This window comes from Mytilus trossulus, chromosome 14 (assembly GCF_036588685.1).
Source record: "Mytilus trossulus isolate FHL-02 chromosome 14, PNRI_Mtr1.1.1.hap1, whole genome shotgun sequence".
NCBI classification, from domain to species: Eukaryota; Metazoa; Mollusca; class Bivalvia; order Mytilida; family Mytilidae; genus Mytilus; species Mytilus trossulus.
Window position 1 is genome coordinate 47,887,611 of NC_086386.1, and position 26,028 is coordinate 47,913,638.

General features: G+C 32.7%; 1 protein-coding gene across 2 annotated transcripts; it reads right to left on the reverse strand.

Moving 5' to 3' along the window:
- Positions 1–568: 568 nt before the first annotated feature.
- LOC134695751 (inverted formin-2-like) lies at positions 569–24,778 on the reverse strand. 2 transcript variants are annotated; one of them, XM_063557158.1, is made up of 14 exons: positions 23,931–24,778; positions 20,211–20,326; positions 19,603–19,762; positions 15,130–15,311; positions 14,436–14,515; positions 11,130–11,704; positions 10,160–10,323; positions 7,510–7,674; positions 6,606–6,863; positions 4,653–4,834; positions 3,077–3,200; positions 2,407–2,571; positions 1,470–1,551; positions 569–1,135 (listed from the first exon to the last, which is right to left on the reverse strand). In XM_063557158.1, the coding sequence occupies exons 1-14, from the start codon at positions 24,382–24,384 to the stop codon at positions 975–977; spliced, it is 2,868 nt and encodes a 955-aa protein (XP_063413228.1). In that variant the 5' UTR covers positions 24,385–24,778; the 3' UTR covers positions 569–974. The 2 variants fall into 2 exon arrangements, with proteins under 2 accessions (XP_063413228.1, XP_063413229.1); XM_063557159.1 differs by lacking the exons at positions 20,211–20,326; positions 23,931–24,778 and having other exon boundaries at positions 19,607–19,717.
- Positions 24,779–26,028: the final 1,250 nt, after the last annotated feature.

Below are 26,028 nucleotides of genomic sequence, written 5' to 3' on the forward strand. Positions count from 1 at the left end.
ATCCATTTGGACCATCAATTCCGCAATTTAAATCTAACTCTTTAAAAAGTTAAATACAGACGTATAGTTCAAATTGATAATCAACCATATTATAGTTTGAGGTATAACAATGAAGATAATATTTTAGTGTCGGAACAAAAAAATAAGAAACAAAAGACACACACGGAAAGGCATAAAGATGGAATCCCGATAAAACTCAACCGAAAAGAGATAATTTTGGTAGACAAGGTATACAACTATTATGCTATAATTTGATTACTACAATCAAAATTCAACAACACACTAAATGATAAAACTGGTAATAATGTTAGATGCACACGTTTAAAACTAGGTAGCCTTGTTTCTTGAAAGCTGATAGGCTAATCAACTGTACGAATCAACCAATCCTTGATGGCAACCGTAGAAAAAATGCAAAAGTGTGCATGTTTTTGTAACTGATGATCGTTATGTAAGCGATTCGCAAGTATTACGTTTTAAATTATAAGACTGGTATGTTTTATGATTTTTTTTAACACATAACGGCATGATCATTTCAAAGTAAAACAATTGAATCAATGGTAAAATAACATTAAAAGTATTGCAGATTTATTCCATTTCTATCATTGAACAGATTTTAATCGTAATGCATAAAAAACATAAGGTGTTCGACTCTCAGATAACAATATATATACTGTACAGACAATTGACACAATGTTGGTGCGAAATATCCGATCGTCAAGATAAATAAATAGTACATTCAAATATAAATAAGCAGTTAATCAGGTTGAAATTCATGACATATATACACAATATTCACAATGAAATTTCTTCAGCAATGTTTCAGATATAACTGAAAAAAATATTTGGCAAGAAAATTTATTTGAACACTGTCAAGTTGTAAAATACTGTAGTTAAAAATTGCATATCACAGAATATAATTATCATTTGGTTAAATGAAATGACGCAATTGTCTCTGTATCTACCATGATATATAACTACAAATGACTAACTTCCCGACGTATATTTAATTTGAGCGGAACAGGCTCCTTCTTTCTTAATGATAGACGACGAAGCACTTTTCCTTGTTTTATTTCACTAACAATGCTATCAACAATCTTCTTGTCCTCAGATTTACTGGGATGTAAAAAGTTACCACCTGAAATAAAAAAAAACATGTGTTATTTTAAACCAAAGTAAAGTCACATTCAATATAGTGTGTTTTACCGAAACGTATACGATGTATGTGTGTGTGTCTAAACACATTGGATATCGAAACACTCAGTATGGCTCATTTAAAAGCTATACCCTCGATTTAAGAGATTTGCATATCGGTAAACTACGGTTGTCTTAACTAGCTGCATCATATCGTACTTCACAGAAGAGACTGAGAACTAGAGTATTTATTACTATACGTTAGGCAGCCAACAATCAATCGACCATCTGTGAAAATACATTGCTACGCTGTTCTGTATTATAGTAAATTTACTTACTTCTCCTTTTGCTATATATTTCTTCCTGTGCTTTCCGTCTTTTCTCTGCTGTTTCCTGTTGTTCTTTCTGTGTTGTCAGTTCCTTCAAGCAATACATTACAATAATAGATAATCAACATACTGTACATTTTAATACTATTGTTTTCAATACTTGCTTATTTTTTTACTCGTAAAAAAATATTTTTAAAGACAGGTATGAAAAATATACTCGTAAAAAAATATTTTTAAAGACAGGTATGAAAAATATAATTATAGATGAAAATGATTAACAACGGTTGAAAGTAAGATAACACAATGTCAATTAATATAAATGCAGTATAACAAAATCTGTTAAATAAGGATGAAGTCAAATGATGTTTTATGTAAGGTGTTCATAGCATTTAAAACACATCCTATGATGGAGTGGTTTTTGAATAAATGGATCCATATCATTTTACTTGAAATGAGGGGGGATAAGACCTTTACCGGGACTCCGGGATCGGGTGTTTTTAAGCTCGGGATTTCGGGATTGACCCTTTCGGGATCCGGGAATTTTTTTTTATGGATTTCGGGACGTCGAGATTTACTTTATTTAAATTCGTCTTTTTAAGTCAGGGATTTCGGGATTAGGACCCCTCCTATCCCCCCTCTGAAATAGAGGAACATACAGATATAGTTAAGCATGCTTCATTTCATAATTTACATATAGAATTTTGCAATGAAGTTATGTCACCAATATAAAAAAAAAAGTAAAATAACAAAAATACAGAACTCCGAGGAAAATTCAAAACGGAAAATCCCTAATTAAATGGGAAAATCAAAAGTTCAAACACATCAAACGAATGAAAATCAACTGTCATATTCCTGACTTGGTACAAGCATTCTAAAATGGTGAAAAAGGTATATTGAATGCTTAAAGTAAACTAGACGTTAATGATAAAAAAAATTAGGATCTTACTTGTTGGCAGGTCTTGATATTTTCAGTGAATTCTTTGAATGTTTCCAAAAATTCATCCAAACTAAATGATCTTTCATTTTCACAGAAGTGTTCAGCCATCTTAGTAGATAATGCCTTTACACGACTAATTCCCTCTTCCACGTCTTCCAAATCATTCATAGCTTCCTATAAGTAGAGAAAAGACATTACCCTAGTTTGCATATTGCGAGGTTTTTTAAAGAAAAAATGGAAAAAATAATATCAAGGTCATTAAAACTTTTAACTTATCATATTTATTGCGTTAAATATATTTCAGGAAAAAAAACCAAGAAATGTTCAAAATTATACTAATCGTGTTGCGAATAAACAATCATATCATTCTGTAAAAGAAAGACAACTGCTACATGAATCCTTTTAGAGTAGTATGTTTTTTTAACCTTTCCGGAGCACCTGATTCAATCTTGATTTATGGTGCTCAATCACAAGTTTTCCTTATTTAGTGCTTTGATGACCTTTTTTTTCTTTTTCGTTTTCGTATTTTGCCAAGATGTTTTTAGTATTTCGCCGACTTACGAGTTTTCAATGTTCCCTTGGCATCTTCTGTCTGTTTTAAAATATATTCGATGTGCTTGAATATAAATCAACAAAAGAGGTTTTTTTTTGTAGATAAATGAAAAATATCCAAACTTACAGCCATAAAATCAGAAAACTGTCCTTTAACTTCCTCATCTTCTACCTTATCTACTTTACTCTTTATGTTTTGGACGTGTTTCTTGAGGTTGTTAAATTCTGCTACGGTTTGTGCTAATGTAAATCTAAAAAATTTAAGGTACAAAATATGTTATTTGAGATAAACGTCAATGAGACAGTGGCACTGAATTCAATCATCTGCAGTATTATAAGTTATCTACGTTCATATCCGTAAATACGGATATTTTGACACCCTGTATATAAGTTCACCCGGATGAGTGGCCAAAGGGTGCACAGGGTAATGAAGAGTGTTGGAATGTGTATATCTGCAGATATTAACTTAGATAACGATTTTAATTCGATCACAAAGTGTAACGTGAAAGCAACGTTGTTGGTTTTTTTGTTTTCTTATAATCTTTTATTGTAATTTTGGAATTTGACATATTTTTAACGGGTAGTCAAATATCAGACGGTTTTTAATCCGGAGACAGAAACTAGAATGGGTCGAACTTGGCGCTTAATGCTGTGAGAGTTTCATCACAGACGGCGTGACGCCAACGTGGGTCATTTGCATGCCTAGGTCAGTAGTCCAATTCATTGACAATGTGGCAGCCAAGTGATGCTTTTATTAAAATGAGTGCAAATGAAATATATATTTACAGACATCACGTATAACCTACAGATTCTACATTTCACAAGCCACAACCATGGAACTAAGAAATAAACGCGTGAAGAACCCCCCTCCCCCGGTTATGATTAGTAACGTCCGAATATATGTGCTAGAAACACCCAGGGGTATGGGTTTTGAAACGACGTGTGTTACTCAATCGAAATACTAGAAATGTATGAAGCCGGGGACAATATTCTGTAAACTGTATTTTGTATATGAAATATAATATATTATATATTATCATAGCGATACTAGTTTAAAATGTACTTTTTTATTGCAAGAACAATAGTTATACTTGCTACATTAAGATATGTTTGTTTTCATGTTTTTGATGATCTTTTCCTTGCTGTTATCAACAGCCCGTTAGTTGCCATTTCTGTGTTGACATGAAATATCATTTATATGGTTATATGTATACACATACTGTTAACACAATTTCACAACTTTAAGTTCTTCAGGAAACTAAGGATGTTATTTCCCCTACAAATGATTCAACTTATCTGTATTTGAGGTTGTTTTTTTTGGATCCTCAATGATCTTCACTTCTGAGTCTTTTCTAGACGAAATGCGCGTCTGGCGTACACAATTATAATCTGGGTATCATTAATGGTTTTCTACTAAAATTATACTACATGTTTCGGCAGACGCTAGGTTGCAGAACACTCAGGTAGTGTATTCCAACAAATGACACAAGATTTTCGTAATTGACACGTCACGTTCCGGCGCAGATGAACAGTGTGTGGGGCCATTGTTTTGTTGAATATGAACTTTTCCTTGCTTTTGTTTTTGAGTTTTTCTTTGACTGGAAAGTTTTTTCGATGAATTTTGAACTTTTTAAAAAGTCCGATTTTATTGAATTTTGCCGATTTATGTTTGTACTTTTCAAATTGATATGATCAGAATTCACCTGGCAGCTTTCTGGAGAAGGTCAAGTAAATCATCAACAAAACCTAAAGTATCCTTATTTTTCCTCTCCGTCTCTTCAACAAGATGATGTAGTAATGTCATTCTAGGAACATTAGATTTAGTATTTACAAGCTTTTTCAGTGAACTTATTCTAAATCCTATTGCATTTCCACAATTATTTTTCTACAACATAAATGTAAAACATCTTAAAACTTTGGATTAGTAAAATGAAAATAATCTCGAAATCTCGAAATCGAAATATTATCAGCAAATTTTAATATCTTAATTAAAACTTTCAGAAATCAATAGTTCTGAAACTCTTAGTATGAACATGTGTATGAATTAAAATAAATGTTGAAATATAAAGACAAGTTGGTTGTGTTAGAGCTATTAATTTTGCATTTTGAAAAGGGAGTTTCCCTCGGAGATCGGTATATTTTGTTGTTTTAACTTTTTCATGACTTGGTCGACAATTATTAACAGAATATCTGTGTTATAGGTGATCAGAGATATGAGCCACCTAGGGATTTTTATCTGCAAGAAAAACAAGTGGCACAAGAGCTACTTGCCGATTTCGGCCATCTGAGTTCACCCCCTATTTTTTGGTGAATTTCGTGTTGTGGAATTGTGTGTTTTTATTCGGTTATGTTTTTGTTGTATGAATATTTGATGTTTTTATGCGGTTATGTTTCTGTTGTATGAATATTTGATGTTTTTTTTTGCGGTTATGTTTTTGTTGTATGAATATTTGACATTTTTGGCTATAGGGTTGTTTGTTCTGTTGAAATTATCTCCTTGGTTTTCTCGTCTAATTGTAATCTTCTATTTTCTAAAAACATCATTGGTTTTCAATTCCAATATATTTGTCGTCTCGTTATACTTGGCTTGGAATGCATTATCCATTTTTTAACATCACTTAAAAACACGTTTGCCCGTCTTTCCAAACTAACTAATGAAATGTTTATCTAGCTATAAAATCAAGTTTAGTCCACCATTTTCTACACGAGGTAATGCATGTGTCAAGTTAGGAATGTGACAGTTGTTTTTCATTCGTTTAATGTGTTTGAGATTTTAATGTTGACATTTGACAAGGGACTTCCAGATTTAAGTTGTCCTTAAAGTTTGGTATTTTTGCTATATAATTTTACTTCTTATGAAAATACTATCAAACACAATTCACTGATTTACATGCAAAAATAGACTTATTTAGTTTAACTACATTATGTGATACACAAAATAGTGAAACTATTCGATACATGATAAACGTTTGACATAATATGTAAAATTACATAATATTATCTCATAGTCATACATGTATGCACATTGATACTGGAGGCACCGGTATATTTTAATAAAAAGACTTCCACACAACCCTTCCGATGAATTATTTAACAGCGAAAAACGAATGAATATAATTAAAATCGTCTACGTTTGCTAAAGTACTATCTAGGGATCAACCATTTAAGCAATGGAGTAGGTATTTCCCCCTGAAAGTTTGATAGATTTCCATATAGTTATAGTTAGATTTTTTTTACTAACTTGATTTTCTTGCTTAGAAATGACACTAATAGATCCCGTTTTTATCACTTCTTATGTATCAATTAACCTTCGTATTTCTTTAAGATTTATCATAATCTGATTGATACAAACCATAAGGTGCATTAAACATTGAATCAATTCTTTTATCATCGGAATTTTCTAGACATTAGATTATGACATCTCTATCTTGCTTTTTCGATGTAAACACATGAGACTAAGGAATATTTTGGGAATGAAAATTGAAATGAGAATAACATTTAAGTACGTGTGTCCAAAGCTAGCTGTTTCTGGATTACATAAAACCACACCATTTTAAAGCTAAGTATGTATAAGACCGAAAACAAATGAAGATAAATATGAAAATATTCATTTTGTTTCGAAAGTAACAATTCAATTGGTCATTCGGAAAACTCACCTTGTTTATGAAGTTTCCTGCATGAAGTATATAACGAAAAAATGACTTGATCGAATGATTGTCATAAAGCTTTCTACAAACTTGATTCAAAATTTGAATATTTGGTCTAATTGATCCAATCAAGGAATTAAATTCTCCTTTCAAAATTATTGCTTCAATCCGTAATTCATATTCTGAAAGTTTGATTAATTCCATGAAAAACTTTTCAGCATCACCAAGTCTTTCTTTGTCACCTTCAAACTGTGTAAAGGTGTCTACCTGTAAGATATATTGCAATTTAGATATCAAATTAAATTTAAGTGATAAAGACATTCGCGTATCAACCCTTGACATATTTTTTTTATAGATTGTGTCATCACAGAAAATGTACTAACCAAGCGCAATTTGATGGGTACCTCCAAATAATAAGGATAAGTTTTCCCTTCCGGGGCACATTTAGTCATCCCCATGTTTTGGTGAGTTCGTGTTGCTCAATCTTTAATTTGTATGTTGCGTTTTGTCGACTATGTTGTCTTTCCATCTATTTTCCCCATCGTTGACTGTTTTATTTGGACATATGATTTTTCAATGTTCACTTTGTAAAAAATCTTGCTACAGCAATCATATTTAAGAACATACCTTTGGCGAGAAAGGCATGCCTTATTATTTTGTGTTCAATAAAATGGTCTTTGTATCTTTTACTCGTAATGTACCGTTAGCAGAACTCACACTGAGTATAATGCATTGTTCCTATTTGACCGTTAGCAGAACTCACACTGAGTATAATGCATTGTTCTTCTTGAATTCTTATCTATTTCCATAGTTTGGTGAAATTCGCTTAGGTCAATAACAGTTTCGATATTTCAAAATCTAAAACTAAATAGCATCACCATTTTTCATAGATAAAAAAATAATTTCGCCTTACCTCATCACAAGAAGGAAGAAGTTTATTTAAGCTTTTAAGCTTTTCTACACCAACTGATCTTGGATCTCCTTCTTTAATTAATTGTATTATCACATCTGGGGGTTTACGGAACTGTTTTAGGAATATATTGGCATTCATACTTTTCTTTGCATCTAGTAAGGAAATCTATAAAACGAAACATACAAGTTTAATGCAAACTTGACAGCTCTTCTTGCCAATATCTATATAAGAGTGAGATTGTAAACGAACGAAACCTTTCAAACAGAGTTCAAAAAACGTTGATGAACGCAATATAGATAACAGCACGGTATTCAACACCGGGTAAGACTCATACGATATGAGGCAGCTTAAATAGACCAAGATAGGAAAAATGCAACTCAACGTTTCTGCAAGAAATAAATCGATAACTTGAAGATATGGGCACTGTATAATTGCCTTTAATTTCAAGCTTGTTCCTGTATTGCTACGAATCACAGTTCATGACCAAATTCAGTAATGATCCGTCTTAACGCCATCTAACTAAAAGGTTGAATGAAACTTACGATTACCTTGATAATGTTTTTGCCTAAATTAATTCAGAAATTGCTTATTCTATTGATGTTGTTTAACCAATGAACTGACTTAGAGAGCATGTCATATATAAACCACAATAATAACTATGTGAAATAAACGTCCATGTCGATCTTCCAACTTGTGAAATTTTGTTATGCAGTCAACTAATATTAAAAAAAATGTTTGGAAATTCATTACTACTGTACATATGAAATTCTGATGCAACAATAATATATCAACAATAATGTAGACTGATTAGCTGTAAAAAGTTTGCAGTTTTCGAAGCAATTATCTTTAGTACTAGCAGAACGCAAACGGCTTAAATAAAAAATATAAAAAAAGCTATTAGAATAATTTACACATGTCAAACTATATGTATTAAAAGTAATAGGAATATATGCAATCTATCGTTGATATTTTTTTTTCTACACTAAACCTGTACAACATTTTCAAATTATACTTATAAAGGCATAATGCTAAATTGCTTTTTGGATTTTTTTTATCCAGCACGAATCTGGGTGAAAGTGTTCGTACTATCAATATTACTAGAACACACCCGCGAAATCGCGGGCATATACAGCTTGTGAACTGTTGTAGGATGATTTTTTGTGAAAGATAAAAGGTATCAAAATCCCTCTCCCTTTTTCCAAAGTCCGATATTTGTTTCCCATCTGTTATTGTTTCTGACCTACGACCACAATTATTCTTCTCCTTTGCTACAATGCTTCGTTTGGTAAAAGTCAAATCAAATTAAAAATTTGCACCGTTTCAAACATGAAATAAATGTAACTGCTTATTTATAGACCATTATTAGTCTAAAAAATATGCTTCTATGACAATCCATCGGTGCTTTTTTTTTGAGAGCCTTATTAACATGCCAATGGTAGAATTTGAATCATGTATAAATAACTAATACCGACTAAGGCTAATTTAAGGGGTTGTCGGAGGGGAAATCCCGGGCTTCGAACCATGAAATCCCGAGATGCAGAATTTAAAGAAATTCATATCTCGAAATCGAAAAATATATTCCGGATCCCGTAAGGATTAATCCCCAAATCCCGAGCTTAAAAACACCCGATCCCGACGCCCCGAAAAAGGTCCTGCTTCCCTCTAAACTCTACCTTACTTTCATTTTGCCAAATCACTATTTTCCCTTTTAACAATAAATTTGGGCATTATGTTTTCTAGTCTGTGCATCCGTGCGTTCGTTTGTTCGATCGTCCGTCTGTCCGTCCGTCTCGTCCGTCTGTTCCACTTCAGGTAAAAGTTTTTGGTCGAGGTAGTTTAAGATGAAGTTGAGCATGTTTTACTTATTTCAATATATATATATGCAAGTGGTATGACCCCTTAAATAGTAAACATTTCAAAGAAAACAGTAAACAAATCAGGGACTTTCTATACTAACATAGAAATTCCCTTAAAGAATACAGAGAGTCTCTATATATTAAAGTAGTATAATCGTAGTTTACATGTAGATAAACGCGAAAAATATTTGTCCTTTCTAAAGAGGTATAATAGTTGTGATTCTTGCGATCTAAACACCATGATATGGAGAACGCTCTACGATTGGTTGTACTTGTGTGTCACATGTTTTACTTATTTTAATATATATGCAATTGGTATGACCCCTTAAATAGTAAACATTAAAAAAAAACAGTAGACAGAATACAGAGAGTCTATATATTAAAGTAGTATAATCGTAGTTTACATGTAGATAAACGCGAAAAATAATTGTCCTCTCTAAGGAGGTATAATAGTTGTGGTTCTTGCGATCTAAACACCATGATATGGAGAACGCTCTGATTGGCTTATCTATTTTTCATTTTTGTTATTTATCATACGATTGGTTGTATTTGTGCATGTTTCAAACCGGAAGTATGATCTATGACTAAAAGACAGTCTGATGATGGAATCATATCCGGACTCCTTTTTTGTCGTTTTTCTCCCAAAATAACTCAATCTGAATAGTCATAAGAATGGATGACAAATGCGACTATATATGTTATCTATAGGACACAGAGGCATGATGATTGATTTATTGTGGAGGGAAGAGAAGCGACACCAAAAATGAGGTCTTCTCGTTTAATAGTATAGATACCATTTGTGAAGTGGAATGCTTTCTTGCTGATTGTGCTTGATTGTTTTCTGGTTTCAATAGAACAGCTGGCGCCGTTTGCTTTTGTGAAAACCATTCCTCTAACTTTTCATATTCTACGTCTACCTTGTCATCCATACCTAGCACATCTGCCCAGACGCTGGTTTCTGTGAATATAATAAGAAGTTGGTATTCAAACTGCATGATATATTATTCTATGAACTTTTCTTTAGTGACAATATATCAAGCCGATAAATGATATTTATACATGTATTATGACCAAAGATTACCAAGTTCTATTGGGATTGGCATGTCAAAAGTTAGTTTCATGAAGTAATGATAATTGTTGAAATATGTTTATTTTCTTTTGTTACATCTTTTGATATCGGACTCGGACTTCTCTTGAACTTAATTTTAATGTGCGTATGGTTATGCGTTTACTCTTCTACATTGGCTAGATGTATAGGGGGAGGGTTGGGATATCAAGGCCTTTGTTAGTATTGTATGATTTTTAATTTTAGTTTCTTGTGTATAATTCGGAGTTCAGTATTTTCACTGTACTAGAATACATATTTTTTTAGGGGCAAGCCGAAGGACACCTGCGGGTGCGGGAATTCTCGTTATATTGAAAACCCATTAGTGGCCTTCGGCTGTTTTCTGATCTATGGTCGGGTTGTTGTCGCTTTGACACATTCCCCATTTCCTTTCTCAATTCTAATAATGTATCTAAAAAGAATAAAAGATAACAGTAATGATAAACGATTTTTTTTTAAATTAAAAAGTCTCCTAGGATAGCACACTCTTCTTTGGAATTGTAAACGACAATTTTTTATCTTCTTTCTGTACTATAAATTACCAGCATCTCAAATTAGAATTATCTTATGAGAACTGCATGTTTTTGATACAACGAAAGATTTTCAAAAATAAATTTTTGTTAAATTACTGATTTGAAAGATAGCATATCCATATTTACTTTTAAAAGAAGCAGGAGGTAGTTTATTCCAGTTAAATATCTTCATTTTACAATGTGGATCAGGTGTTGTGATTGCTGGCGGAGGAGGACTTGGAGGCTTCAGTGCCCCTGGTGCACCAGGCGGAGGTGGAGGTCCTCCCATTCCTGGAGGTGGTGGCGGTGCAGGAACTCCACCAGGCGGAGGAGGAATACCGCCAGGAGGAGGCGGAGGCGGCGGTATTCCACAAGGCGGATGTGGAATGCCACCGGGCGGTGGCGGCGGAGGAGGAGGTGGCGGCACAGCAATTGGTCCTGATGCCATAGGCATTGCAGCAGAAGAACCCTTATATTCTTTAGTTGGTAGATCCGCTGTTGCTTGTGAATATGCTGACGAAACGGCTTGTATTGCTTCTGTTGAGAGTTTGTTTCTATTAGCCACTGACATGCGCATACGAGGAAGGTCATCATCAGTTTGAACTTCTTTATCCTCCCGTCGAAGTGTCTTTATTGATAATCCTCTTTTAAGGTGAGATTCTGAAGAATCTAAACTTATTGCTTGTTGTGTAAGTTTTTCTACCAAAGTCCATGTGGCTTCACTATATTTAACAAATAAAAAAAGTTAAATGTTTTACAGTGGAGGATGTTATTGAAATAAAATTCAGTTAAACTATAAACTTGTTATCATAGTGCAGGACTGAATGAGTGATTCATTGTGTTGGCCTAACAAATCCAAAAATCAACCAGATGCTCCGCAGGGCGCAGCTTTATACGACCGCAGAGGTTGAACCCTGAACGGTTGGGGCAAGTATGGACACAACATTCAAGCTGGATTCAGCTCTAAATTTGGATTGTGATTGAATAGTTGACACAGCATAGGTTTCTGACACAGAATGAATGTGGTCTAATGAACTTAAAATTTTTGAGCAATTCTCTATGCATTTGAATATTAATCCTCTCAAAAAAAAAATTGAAGAAATTTTCTATTTTTTTATTTGTTAAATTTCAAATGAGAAAAATTGCCCCCCCCCCCCCCCCCCTTCAATTTCTTTTCACATCCACCTTTCCGTTATTTCAAAACTGATCTCAATTCAAATTTCCAATTGAGTTTGCAACGCCAATTACTCATTTTAATACATCATAAAATATTAAAATGTAAAAAAAGTGCTTGTTATCACTGAATGGTAAAGATTGTTTTAATTTATCAGTGGGCAGTAAAAGTGAATATACATTGTATATTGTATAAAACAATGATTTAAGTTGATTCAACTACTATTCTGGACAAAGAAAGATAACTCCAATTGATTTCTTGCTATTGCACAATATTGTGCAATTAGATATTGCTTGCTATTGCGCAATACTGTGCAATGGAAAATACTTGCTATTGCACAATACTGTGCAGTTGAAGATTTCTTGCTATTGCACAATACTGTGCAATTGAAAATTTCTTGCTATTGCACAATACTGTGCAATTGAAGATTTCTTGTTATTGCTGAGTACTTTGCAATTGAAAATGTCTTGCTATTACACAATACTTAATATAATAATTTTGGATCCTGATTTGGACCAACTTGAAAACTGGGCCCATAATCAAAAATCTAAGTGCATGTTTGGATTCAGCATATCAAAGAACCCCAATAATTCAATTTTTGTAAAAATCAAACTAAGTTTAATTTTGGACCCTTTAGACTTTAATGTAGACCAATTTGAAAACTGGACCAAACATTAAAAATCTAAGTACATTTTAAAATTCAACATATCAAAGAACCCCAAGGATTCAATTTTTGTCAAAATCAAACTAAGTTTAATTTTGGACCCTATTGACCTTAATGTAGACCAATTTGAAAACGGGACCAAACATTAAAAATCTACATACACAGTTAGATTCGGCATATCAAAGAACCCCAATTGTTCAATTTTTCGATGAAATCAAACAAAGTTTAATTTTAGACCCTTTGGGCCCCTTATTCCTAAAATGTTGGGACCAAAACTCCCAAAATCCTTGTGTTTAAATTTCATAGATTTCTATTTACTAATACTAAAGTTATGGTGCAAAAACCAAGAAAAATGCTTATTTGGGCCCCTTTTTGGCCCCTCATTCCTAAACTGTTGGGACCTCAACTCCCAAAATCAATACCAACCTTCCCTTTGTGGTCATAAACCTTATGTTTAAATTTCATTGATTTCTATTTACTTAAACTAAAGTTATTGTGCAAAAACCAAGAATAATGCTTATTTTGGCCCTTTTTTTGCCCCTTATACCTAAACTGTTAGAACCAAAACTCCCAAAATCAATCCCAACCTTCCTTTTGTAGTCATAAACCTTGTGTCAAAATTTCATAGGTTTCTATTTACTTAAACTAAAGTTATTGTGCGAAAACCAAAAAAATGCTTATTTGGGCCTTTTTTTGCCCTTAATTCCTAAAATGTTGGAATCAAAACTCCCAAAATCAATCCCAACCTCCCTTTAGTGGTCATAAACCTTGCGTTAAAATTTCATAGATTTCTATTCACTTTTACTAAAGTTAGAGTGCGAAAACTGAAAGTATTCGGACGACGACGACGACGACGACGACGCAGACGACGACGCCAACGTGATAGCAATATACGACGAAATTTTTTTTCAAATTTTGCGGTCGTATAAAAACGGTACAAGATGGGTAGTATAAAATAGTGTGCACAAGCAAAGACGTTATTTGACTGAATTAATAGGGGTTACTTTCACTTGTGTATGAATTAAGATATCTGCATTATATTTGATGACTTGCGTTCATCATTTTATCTGTGCAATAAGGCAAATAAGTATACTGGCTTCGCTGACGCATCTCTCTTAATTTGCAACTCCAGATTAGTTATCAACGCCCTCACTTATTGAAACACAATATTGCTATCTCATTAGTTTATCAATGTATAGAAGGAGGTCATCTTTCAATGTAGGGAACAACTATCATTTGATTTACACAATTTTCACCGAAACCCATATTTTTCCAAGCAAACATATTCCGAATAATAGTCTTAGAACTATAACACTTTTGAAATCATATTTTTTAACATAGTGAATATAACTAGACATTTGTATATCAAGTGATTTCTAACAAGTACAATCTGTATTGATTATTAAGTACTTTGAGACAAATAAATTAAGCTGATTATGCGGTATGGGCTTTGCTCATTGTTGAAGGCCGTACGGTGACCTATAGTTGTTAATGTTTGTGTCATTTTGGTCTTTTGTGGATAGTTGTCTCATTGGCAATCATACAACATCTTCTTTTTTATATCACATGGTTAATACATTGCAAAAAGTTATATACAATTTTTAATAGTGCATACCTATTGCTGTGGTGTGGGTCAATTTGAAACAGACTATACAGTATACTCAACAATGAGTAAGACAGGGGTGTATGAGAAACCTGAAAAATAGTCATTGAGAATGTGTTAAACTGATGGTATAAAATGTTTTAAACTGTTATAAAATGTTTTAAACTGTTATAAAATGTTCTAAAAGTTTTTTCAACTTTCTTAAAAACTTGTTCAATGCATCCTTTATCATTTATCTTTTTCGTCTAAATTAAAGTGAGTCGAAATTAAAGTGAGTCGAAAGATATTAAAGGTATATCCAAAATCACAAGTCGAAAAGAAACTGACAATGCAGTAAACGTTCGCTTTTTAAATTTTGTTTTAAACAGACTTGAAATTATTTTGTGTTTTTCGAGAAAGTACCTTATATTTTTGGCTTGAATCGAAAATATTCTCATAATAAAACATATTATAGCATACATTTATTAAGGGGCCAGCTGAAGGACGCCTCCGGGTGCAGGAATTTCTTGCTACATTTAAGACCTATTGGTGACCTTCTGCTGTTGTTTTTTCTTTGGTCGGGTTGTTGTCTCTTTGACACATTCCTCAATTTTATTTGTTTGAAAATGAAATCTCTGTATGCAATGCAAAGCTTTTTTTTTAATCAATGAAGTCCAACAAATCCTGAAGCCTTAAAGTATAAACTTAGATATATTCCAATTTTTACCTTTTTGTCAATAGCATCAAACAGTGCTTTGGGATCCTGAATGTTAACTAAACTTTGTTCTCTAAGATCTTCCAGAGCCTCGTTATCAGCGGCTAATTCCTCTTCAAATACGTCACACTGCACAGTTAAATGTGGATCAACATCTTGTCGTAATAGTATTAAGATATCAAGAATTCCTAGTGCTGTAAAATACAATTTTTAAATTTTACATTTCAACTTAATGATAATAAAACTAATTATCGCTATTTTGTGCATTTTACCTTTGATCTTTTTTTGTGATAATTTTCATATCATGCTTTTCGCTTGATATGGATAAATTATCGCTAGAAACTAAGGAGGCCACGTGGCGTTGCTAACGAAATTGACATTGAAATTGACAACGTTGTCATAGATAAAATAGCGATAAACAGATTATCATTGGTCATCTCAACTCGATTGCTTTTCTCACTTTCGCTGTACCAGCTCAAGCGAGAAAATCAACCAGCTCAAGCGAGAAAATCAATCTCGTTGGGATAATCAACGATAATCTATAATTATTAGGATTTGGTCTCGGCAAAATTTGATCGAACCAGATTTATTTAGTGTTCCAAGAGAATAGATCGGTGATGGTGATGTGTGTTTGATTAATGTTTTTAGTCTATATATATTCGTTAGCGCATAAATGTCTGCTCGAATATAATACAATGAAAGGAAGATATATTTGATATCGTTCACGTTGCTATTGTTAGAATGTCTAGACAGGAAACAAATGAAACTAATTTCTTAAAAATACTTCACTTGAGGACAAATGTATTTTCCGTAAAAGTATTAAAAAAGTATAAAAAAAAAAAAAATTCAAGACAATAAATATTATAATATCAAGTTATAGATTTTCAGAAATCAGTTATATATTTGATAGTCTCAAAGCCACGTTTAATGGCTCTGCTGTAATCGCCATGCAATTGAAACAATTGTCAAATACAATACTACTAACATTAACTTATTAATGGAACATTGTATCTTAGAATGCTTACAGTGTGTATTTTGAACTGAAAACAGATGTTTACCAAGAGGATGAACAGATGTGGAATATTTTGTATGAAATGCAAAGTGGACAATTATAGACGTGTAGAAAGTTTTATTCGCAAAACAAATCAAATCATCACATCACGTATTTTACACATTAAAACTCCACATACATCTACTCCTTTGTGTTAGATGATGTAAAGACGGGGAGTGATGTTTTCTTCAGTAATATTAATGTATTAACTATTTCAAATCATTGAATTACAACAAGTATGAATTGCCTTTATAACCCAAGGGAAATAGGCATGCTAGTAGCACAGATTTAGGAATACAAAAGACATGTAAAAGACATTATTATAAAGTTACAATTTGCGACTATAAAGTGAAGATAGAAAGCGAAATAATACGCGTTGCTCAAGCAAACGAGTGAATTAAAACTTTCATTGTGAGTGACCCGAATGTCACTTCATAATCATAAAACGTAATATTTACAATGTTTATAACATAATATGTCAGACAAGGCTAAAGAAGTAAAATTGGATAATAAAAATGTACCTTAGTTATAAAAGTACTTATCCCATTACATACAGTAATACATGAAATGAAAATTTACAAGTGCTAATAAATAAATGTTTGTATGAAATGTTTATGAAATACGGTATCCACAATATGAAAAAGAAGATATTAAAGTTAATACGTCAATTACAAGCAACCCAACGACAACAATAGAACAATATCTAGATGTCAGGACAGATAGTTTCAACACAAGTTCAGTGTCTACACACTAGTTCAGATTGTAAAGCATCTCGAGTCTTGACAAGTAAAAACAAAACAAATGAAAACAAATAAAAATCAAACAAAACATGCCAAGATCTAGACTTTGCTGACATGAAAGATGAATTCGTTTTAGTGCCTAAATCATAACGGTTAAGTTTCTTATCTTTCAGTATAATACCAAATGTGTTATTGCATAGAGAAAATGCACATGTTTGCGCCTGTCCCAAGTCAAGAGCATCTAGCCTTTGTCAGTCTTGTATTATTTTTAATCTTAGTTTCTTGTGTACAATTTGGAGTTTAGTATGGCGTTCATTATTACTGTACTAGTATATATATATTTGTTTAGGGACCAGCTGAAGGACGCCTCCGGGTGCGGGAATTTCTTGCTGCATTGAAGACCTGTTGGTGACCTTCTGCTGTTGTGTTTTTTTCTATGGTCGGGTTGTTGTCTCTTTGACACATTTCCCATTTCCATTCTCAATTTTACAATAAAAAATCAGCAAAAGTTAAAACCGTATCAAAGAATAGTGGCAGTTTGAAAAATGGAAACTCTGATATCAGTGGATGTACTAGATTTCAGGCAACAACATCATACAAAGACTACTAAAAATAGCAATAGAGAAAAAAAAATCAAACAAAATTTAGACTTGTTTTAGACTAAAAATAATCTTTAAGAGTTTAATCAACTCAAAATAGTCGAAATGATTTACCAAGACAGTTACAACATTTTAAATACTCAATATTGTTACCCTTTTCAATAAGACATTTTACATCAAAACAAGAATGTTGAAGGGCAATTGGTAGTTTTGAATAATAGCGTCACCACAGTCTGAAAGTATGAATAAAAAAAGATGTGGGTAAATTTCAACAAAAGAGCAACCAAACGTCAAAAATAACAATAGACGACATCTTAAACGCAGTTCATATATAGTCTTTAAAAATAGACAGATCTGGCCTTTGTTATTAGTCTTGTATTATTTTAATTTTAGTTTCTTGTGTAATATTTGGAAATTAGTATGGCGTTCATTATTACTGAACTAGTATATGTTTGTTTAGGGGCCAGCTGAAGGACGCCTCCGGTGCGGGAATTTCTCGTTGTATTGAAGACCTGCTGGTGACCTTCTGCTATTGTTTTTTTCTATGGTCGGGTTGTTGTCTCTTTGACACATTCCCCATTTCCATTCTCAATTTTATTATGTACACTATTTAGTATGTCAAACCCTAAACAGTTCAGAGTCTATAGAACAAACATAAACATAAATCTGACATTAGCTCCAAAAGCTTTAAATAACAAAAAAGCATTAAGATATATACCAAAAGACAACACCAGACAAAATGTAATTGCTCGATAAGTATTATTGGCTGTGAAACGCTCTTCCTATTCATTAGTTTCTAATGGAATCATACTTCTGTAATAAAAACCTAATATCTTTCTTACTCAATTTAACAAGACTTTGACCAAATGTATGATATATACGTTTTTTTTTATAGAAATGCTTTTACGTTAATTTAATTAAAATTCAGACTTTACTGCAAATACGTGAGTTACATACCAACTGAGAAATGTCTACTCTTTTGGACACAATCATAACTGGCATTGTATATTTGTGTCTTTTTAAGGAGAACTTGTGTTCAATTAGTTAGAAATTTCATATAAATATATAAATACATGTATGTCTAGTCATGTTACATCCTGATAATTGGATATATTACATCGTACAATAGTTATATTAAATAGTATAGGATACGGAAACATGTGAAATTATAATGAATGCATGTGGCGTAAATGTCAAACATTGACTTGTATAAGTGAACCACAGTGTAATTGGTTACTGTATGTTATTCTGCACATGCCTCATAGTAAGTGGTTCTTATTTATGATTACAAGGATGGATTTACAGAATAGAGAGCAATGGGCCAAAATTTAAGAATACGGATTAATGGGTTGCTACGACATAGAAAAAAACATTAAACAATAAAAAATATAAAAATAAGACATCCGACATCCGACCCTCATTTCTGTGCGTATAATTGTCCTTCCATTTATTTATTGGAAGGAAGCTGGAATCTGGACAATTTAATGATTAGTTGTTTGTTAGGTAAATATGAAACGATATGGAAACGCGAACGACGAACCAACGAACGATCGGATACAGATGCGGATCAAGGAGTTTGAAATGAAGATGGACAAGTAGGCCACGTTAGATGTATCTGTAGCAAAAAGAACATGTAGAAACAATAATGTGTCCACAGTACACGGATGCCCCACTCGCACTATCCTTTTCTATGTTTACTGGACCGTGAAATTGGAATAAATTCTCTAATTTGGCATTACAACTAGAATGATCTTATCAAAGGGAATATGTATACTAAGTTTCATGTTGATTGGACTTCAACTTCATCAAAAACTACCTTGACCAAAAACTTTAACCTGAAGTGTAACAGACGGACGAACGAACAGACGGACAGACGGACGGACGAACGGACGAACGAACGGACGCACAGACCAGAAAACATAATGCCCCTCTACTATCGTAGGTGGGGCATAAAAATAGCACTTAACAATAATGGAGCTGTATTAGCTCCACCTTAAAAAAGCCTCAGACGGTCAATTATTGGACGTTCAAGTCAACTTTGCTCAATGAAAATCATTAAATCGGACATAAGGTAAAAAAATAAAACTACACGTACATACAAAATCGCATCGTACACGATGTCGGTCATGAAGTTCTTCATTTGATACCACAATAGAATTGACCAAGGCCATCAGTGTTGTCCTGTACGCTGTCAGATCGGCAGCACGAAGTTCCTTAATCAGAAGACTGAATTTATATGGCAGCTTTCTCCAGATCTAAAAAAAATAAATAACAGAGCGTAAATACACTTAGATATTTGGCAACCACGATTACCAATTGTTTATTTATTCATGAGATCCTCTCTCCCCCCCTGACTTCTCTTTCAATCTAAAGCTCTCTGAAAGAATATAGACATTAATATAAAAAAAAGTTCGTATGTTCTGTTTTACTGACACATATATTGCTGAATTGCATATCAATATCTCTCAAAAAGTGTGCTCTCCAAAATGTCATATTATAATTTGGTAACATAACCCCTTCTGTATTTACTTTTGAACGACAAAGCTCCACTATTTAATGTTAGGCATACCGAGTTCGCACATTTGCACATTTTTAATACTACTAGTATGCACAGGTATTACAATAGTCAAATAATTCTCTCTCCTTTTTTCAAGTACGAAATTAAAATAAAGAATGAAATAAAAACGTGGTTATTGATATTACCCTGTATTGCTCCATGGCATCTAAGGTCAGATAGAAACCTTCTTTAGAGTAAACACATAAAGCTGACAAGAGTTCAAACATCTGCATCTTTACCATAACATTGTTTGTGTCTAATGCTGAAAGTATAAGACATGGACTATAAGTTAAAAATAATGATATTAAACCAAAGTATCAATTTTGATTATTAATGAGGTTTTTCGATAAGGTTTTCACCCTCGGGACACTGGGGGATAGAAATTTGGTTACTCTCGATCTTCTTCCGATCGGTAGTCATAAACTACAAAGGTGGTGCGTCCGTTTAGTTGTGAAGAATGTTTAAATACGCATCCAAGTATGGTCATATTCGGGACTTTAAATCCGATGCTTCATCTATACAGAGTGTCAAGAACCACTGTAACAAGTATCTGAGTGCTCCGCAGGGACCTGTTCAAGGATGAATTTATATGTCTATTTAATTTACCCTTATTTTTCAGTTTTAGTCCAAATTACCACCTTTATTCCATATCCTTTTACAGGGTCTTCCTATCATTTATATTGCTAATTTGATCCCGAACTGAACGTGCATGAAATATTAGCCACTGGACGTTACGCAACCAAAATTCAATGCATCGATCAATTAGGTTTTGTCGAATTTGTGAAAACCTCAGTTCAACAAACTTGCATGCAGAGATATTCTGTTTGCCCTTTGCTCTCCTAATAAGATTACGATGAAAATTTGATAAAATCGTTGCATTTAAATCAATCAAACGTTAAAAAACATAGGTCTTTTAAGTTAATGTGATTTCATATGTATATTATTCTTAAATGTCAAGTTACTACGAAAGATTTGCAAAAAAACCAATTTTATACAGAATTCATGCTATAATGATAGACAAAGAAAAGACATGAATATCAAGGTAAAATAAATCATGTAAAGATGCACCGTGCATAACACAAGGTAATACACAATGTAAAACTTGAGAAACAATTTATTTCTCACTGTCTGACATCGTATCCATCTTGATCAGGCGATGTTCTCTTTGTTAATAAAAGTACTGTCAGTTTCACTTAAGCATGTACTAGCACTTTATTATGTAACGAAATATACAAAATATATGTAACAACATACAAGCGAATAACGCATAACTTTGATACAATTTTATTTTGCTTTTGAAAATCCAACTGGGAAATGTTATGATTTTTTTTTTTTTTTTTTTTTTTTATAAGGTTTAGTTTAAACATATTTATTTATAGTCGATTGGGAAAAAAATATGACAGCTATATATTAATATATTTATCCCTTTCAACTTTGCTAGTGTGAGTGCTGGCTTGTAGCGGCATAAGCCTGCTCCTTTTCGAAAACATATGCATCGGTGCATTATTCGAGAACAGAAATTCCCAAACTTCACTAAAATATGAGCATATTGAATTTTCATCAGTTTTAGGAATAGATCGGGATAGGGACTGCCCTCCTATTGCATGTCAGACTTACAGGAGCCTGTAATTCAGTGGTTGTCGTTTGTTTATGTGTTACATATTTGTGTCTCGTTCATTTTTTTTACATAAATAAGGCCGTTAGTTTTCTCGTTTGAATTGTTTTACATTGTCTTATCGGGGCCTTTTATAGCTGACTATGCGGTATGGTCTTTGCTCATTGTTGAAGGTCGTACGGTGACCTATATGTTTGTGTCATTTTGGTCTTTTGTGGATAATTGTCTCATTGTCAATCATACCAGATCTTCTTTTTTTTTATGTATTAAACACTAAAAGCCATATACGCGATCCTTACAAGATTATTTTTTTTGATAGAAGGATGATAAACGATGTTATTTTCGGTATCTCTATTTTGTCAACTTTTGTTTTGTCTACCTTTGCCACAGATGTTTTAAATATCAATAAAAGTAGCAACCTTGAAAACATTGTGTTTTTGATTTATTATGACCACAACTTAACAATCTTATTTATCAGGAATGATTTATTATAGCGATATACGCGTTTAAAGCATTAAAATAAATGTCACCGAACTCAATAAAATTATCTTTACATTCAGTCATGAACTTAGAACTCTCTCTAAATAGAGTCTCGCAACATTAACTTAATCCGTTGGATGTACACTAATATTGATAAGTTAGTCGAAAAAAACCCATGGTTTATTGAACCAGGCGTATTCTTTGCTAGGTTGATGTATCTTATTGGCTTTCCAACTGTATTTTACACATTAATACAGTTTGCTCTTCTGTTTTACTGACACACCACTGCCCAAGGAAAGGGTAGAGCCAAAGCGGTCACATAATAAACTCACTTACGGGTGTCTGTCTTAATTAAGGAAGAAGATTGTCATTAATTGCTGTGTCGGACATGTCGAATTTTTGTTCTTTCTGTCTATTAATTCAGTATAAATTAGACTTTTGGTTTACTCTTTGCATTGTAAACATTTTGTCATTGTTAAAATACTTTCATATCTGTATATACGGTATTGGACTTATACTTATTGCTGAAGACTTAATTTTCTACATTGGTTAGAGGTATAGGGGGAGGGTTGAGATCTCATAAACATGTTTAACCCCGCCGCATTTTTGCGCCTGTCCCAAGTCAGGAGCCTCTGGTCTTTGTTAGTCTTGTATTATTTTAATTTTAGTTTCTTGCGTACAATTTGGAAATTAGTATGGCGTTCATTATCACTGAACTAGTGTATATTTGTTTAGGGGCCAGCTGAAGGACGCCTCCGGGTGCGGGAATTTCTCGTTACATTGAAGACCTGTTGGTGACCTTCCGCTGTTGTTTTTTCTATGGTCGGGTTGTTGTCTCTTTGACCATTCCCCATTTCCATTCTTAATTTTTATTAATTGTTTATAATTCCCTCGCCAATTTGTCCGGTGACAAGTTGTCTCATCGGCAATCATACCACACACAATTCCATGATTTTTATATGATATACTCTCTATCTATAAAAGAAGACTGATCAGAAATAGACTTTTAATAATGTTACTTGGTTGATTTACATGATGTATGTACTTTCCTTTTTATTGAGACGGATTACTCAATGAGATAGTAGATAAGCCAGAGTGCACATTTATAGACAAGGAAGGGTTGAACATCCTTGCACATTGTTGTCTGTTAATATCGAAATAAAAATACTTCATAACAATTGCAATTAAAAGTGCAACACTTAACTTCATCGTCACATGTAATAATAGCCATAATTAGTGTACAAAGAAAACTTTCTATTATTATAATGATTTCTGCAAAATGTGACCATAATGTTCTTAAGAATATCATGCACAGAATTAGTTGAGGAAGAATGATTAAACACGTGATTTAATTATAATTCAATTGTTTTAGCTATTTATGTCAAAATCGTTTGATCTTTATCATCACTTGCATCACTTGTAAAAAGGGTAACTATAATTAGTGTTCAAAATTTACAGAAAACATTCCATTACGGTTTCCGAAAAATGTGACTCCATGAGTAATTTTTGTAAAGTTCTTAATAAAGAATATCAGGCTAAGAATAAGTTGAGGAAGAAATAAAAACTCGTGATTTGATTATAATTCAATTGCTTTAGTTATTAATGTCAAAATCGATTCTCCCCTCAAAATTTATTTAAAGTTTTCTGTATACAATGTATATATATATAACCATTATAGGTAAAATTCTGTGTTAACATGGTTAATTGACTTAACGAAATCTACACATTTTAAAAATAACAACTTCATTTTTCTTTTATACGTGAAACATACCTGAAGCAAATCTCCGCCCAAAAATGTTGTCTTTTCTTTCCTTTATTTTCAATAAACAATCTACACCACTTTGTGAATTGACCACTTCTCGAATACACATTATACATTCTAACTTCAGAACCATATCCGACAAATGATGGGTTTTGTAAGCCCCTAAATTTTTAAGGCATTGGAATAGCATCCCTAGGCCATCAAACTGGAGAAATTCTGTCATCCAGTCAACATCGTTAGATTTAATACATTTCCTTAATTTTACCAAATTTTGAAGATTTGGATTTTTCAACCACATGAGAAAATTAACAGCATCCATTTTAATTTCGTCGTCATCTTCGAAACTATCGATATCTTTACCAACCATGAATCCATCGGATCTATGTCTCTGGGCCCGTTTTTGTTTCCTTTTGTTTGCAAAACGACTATTTTTCTCCTCTTTTGATTGCTCTCTCATACTCATCTTCAACGTCTGTGTAATAACTACTCCTTTATTAAATCAGATCACCAGTTCCTCCAGAAATGTTATCACAATCTAAATATACTGTGTATATCAGTCAAAACATAAAATATCAATATCCATATCTTCAATAATCCGATAAAAGTTTTCTTGTTTATCTATATATTTCAACACGGTTCTTTGTAAAATTTTGAAGATTGTGTACACACTCCTGTTTACTGATAAAAATGCACTTCAAATGTTACACAGTAGTGCATCATATGCGTTTGTTGTTATTCATGCACGTGCTTCAAATTCCATCACAATGATAATTTGTTCACCCACAGACAACCGTTAATCTTTAGTTCAATTATAATATTTTTCTTGGTTTAATGCCCAATCTATTCTTTCACCAAGCAATCTTATGCCCAATCTATTCTTTCACCAAGCAATCTTCGCATACATATATATCATTTTTTTTTAATAATTTTACAACTTTCCAGTTATACTCAAATATCCGACAGTACATGTATATAGGTGGAATGCAACGTAAATTTTTCTATAGACTATACGAATATTATCCCTGGGAACAGAATATCTAACGGTCAATATGCATGTTCCTGATTACCCTGACCTTGAGGTTGGTTTACACTCATACAATGACCAGTATTCTTAAGCGTCAACTATATCTTTTTCCAGTGATACAAAATATCCAGCAGTACATGTATATAGGTTGAACACAACGTAAACCTTTCTATAGACTACGAATACTTTCCTAACCCTTGAGGTTGGTTTACACTCGATACAATGACCACTATTATTAAGCGTTAAACTATATAACTTCCTTCATTTCACGCCTTACTTAGCTTCATTAACATTCATATCTTTACATATCTACATTGATGAATTTCTAATGATGTAGTTTCTATATCCATTAAAATTGATTTTCCCAGTGTGCACTTTTCACCTGTGTCTTTACATGAACTTACATGCATTAAATTTACACCGTTACCTACTTCGGTATGTATTAATGTACATATTTCACAGGAAAATCATAAGTATCAAAAATGTTAAAAGTGAAAATCACTGAAGCAAATCATGTTCGAATCAGTGACTCGAAAACGTTTCAATAAAAAGAACGAGGACGTATATAGATGTAAACATATAAATTTTGAACTTAGTACAATAAAGTTTAACTTATTTGTATGATTGAAATATTGATCGTTACTTTTTTATAAATTTCAGTCCCAGGTAACAAGTCTTATCAAACAAGGAAGCTCCTAGCTTGACAAGTTTTACTATTACATGCTTTTATTTTACTACACCGTAACTAATGAAAGAGGTGAAATGAATACAAAGTTAGAATAACAAATCTTTAAACATTGGATCAAATTGTCTTCAAATTCAATCTAATAGTGTATGTTTATGCACCTGCGACTAACTACTATGGTTACCAGGACATACATTATGTACAGTCTCAGTATACAGTTTTGTCCTTGTCTGTCGTTTTGTTTTACTAAATATTAATATAGATGTCTCGATTTTATTTTCATTGTACATGGATGAACTGTGCTGTTTTATTTTCATCTTATAGATATAAGAAGATGTGGTATGAGTGCAAATGAGACAACTCTCCATCCAAGTCACAATTTATTTATTTAAACCATT

What these genes read in the sequence shown, in the direction of transcription:
- LOC134695751 (XM_063557158.1), bottom strand. Translation starts at nt 24,384, where the DNA reads ATGAGTATGAGAGAGCAATCAAAAGAGGAGAAAAATAGTCGTTTTGCA. An exon ending in TGGGCGGAGATTTGCTTCAG is followed by an intron (nt 20,327 to 23,930) that starts GTATGTTTCACG and finishes TTATACTTTCAG; the next exon opens with CATTAGACACAAACAATGTT. An exon ending in AATATATAGCAAAAGGAGAA is followed by an intron (nt 1,136 to 1,469) that starts GTAAGTAAATTT and finishes TTTTTATTTCAG; the next exon opens with GTGGTAACTTTTTACATCCC.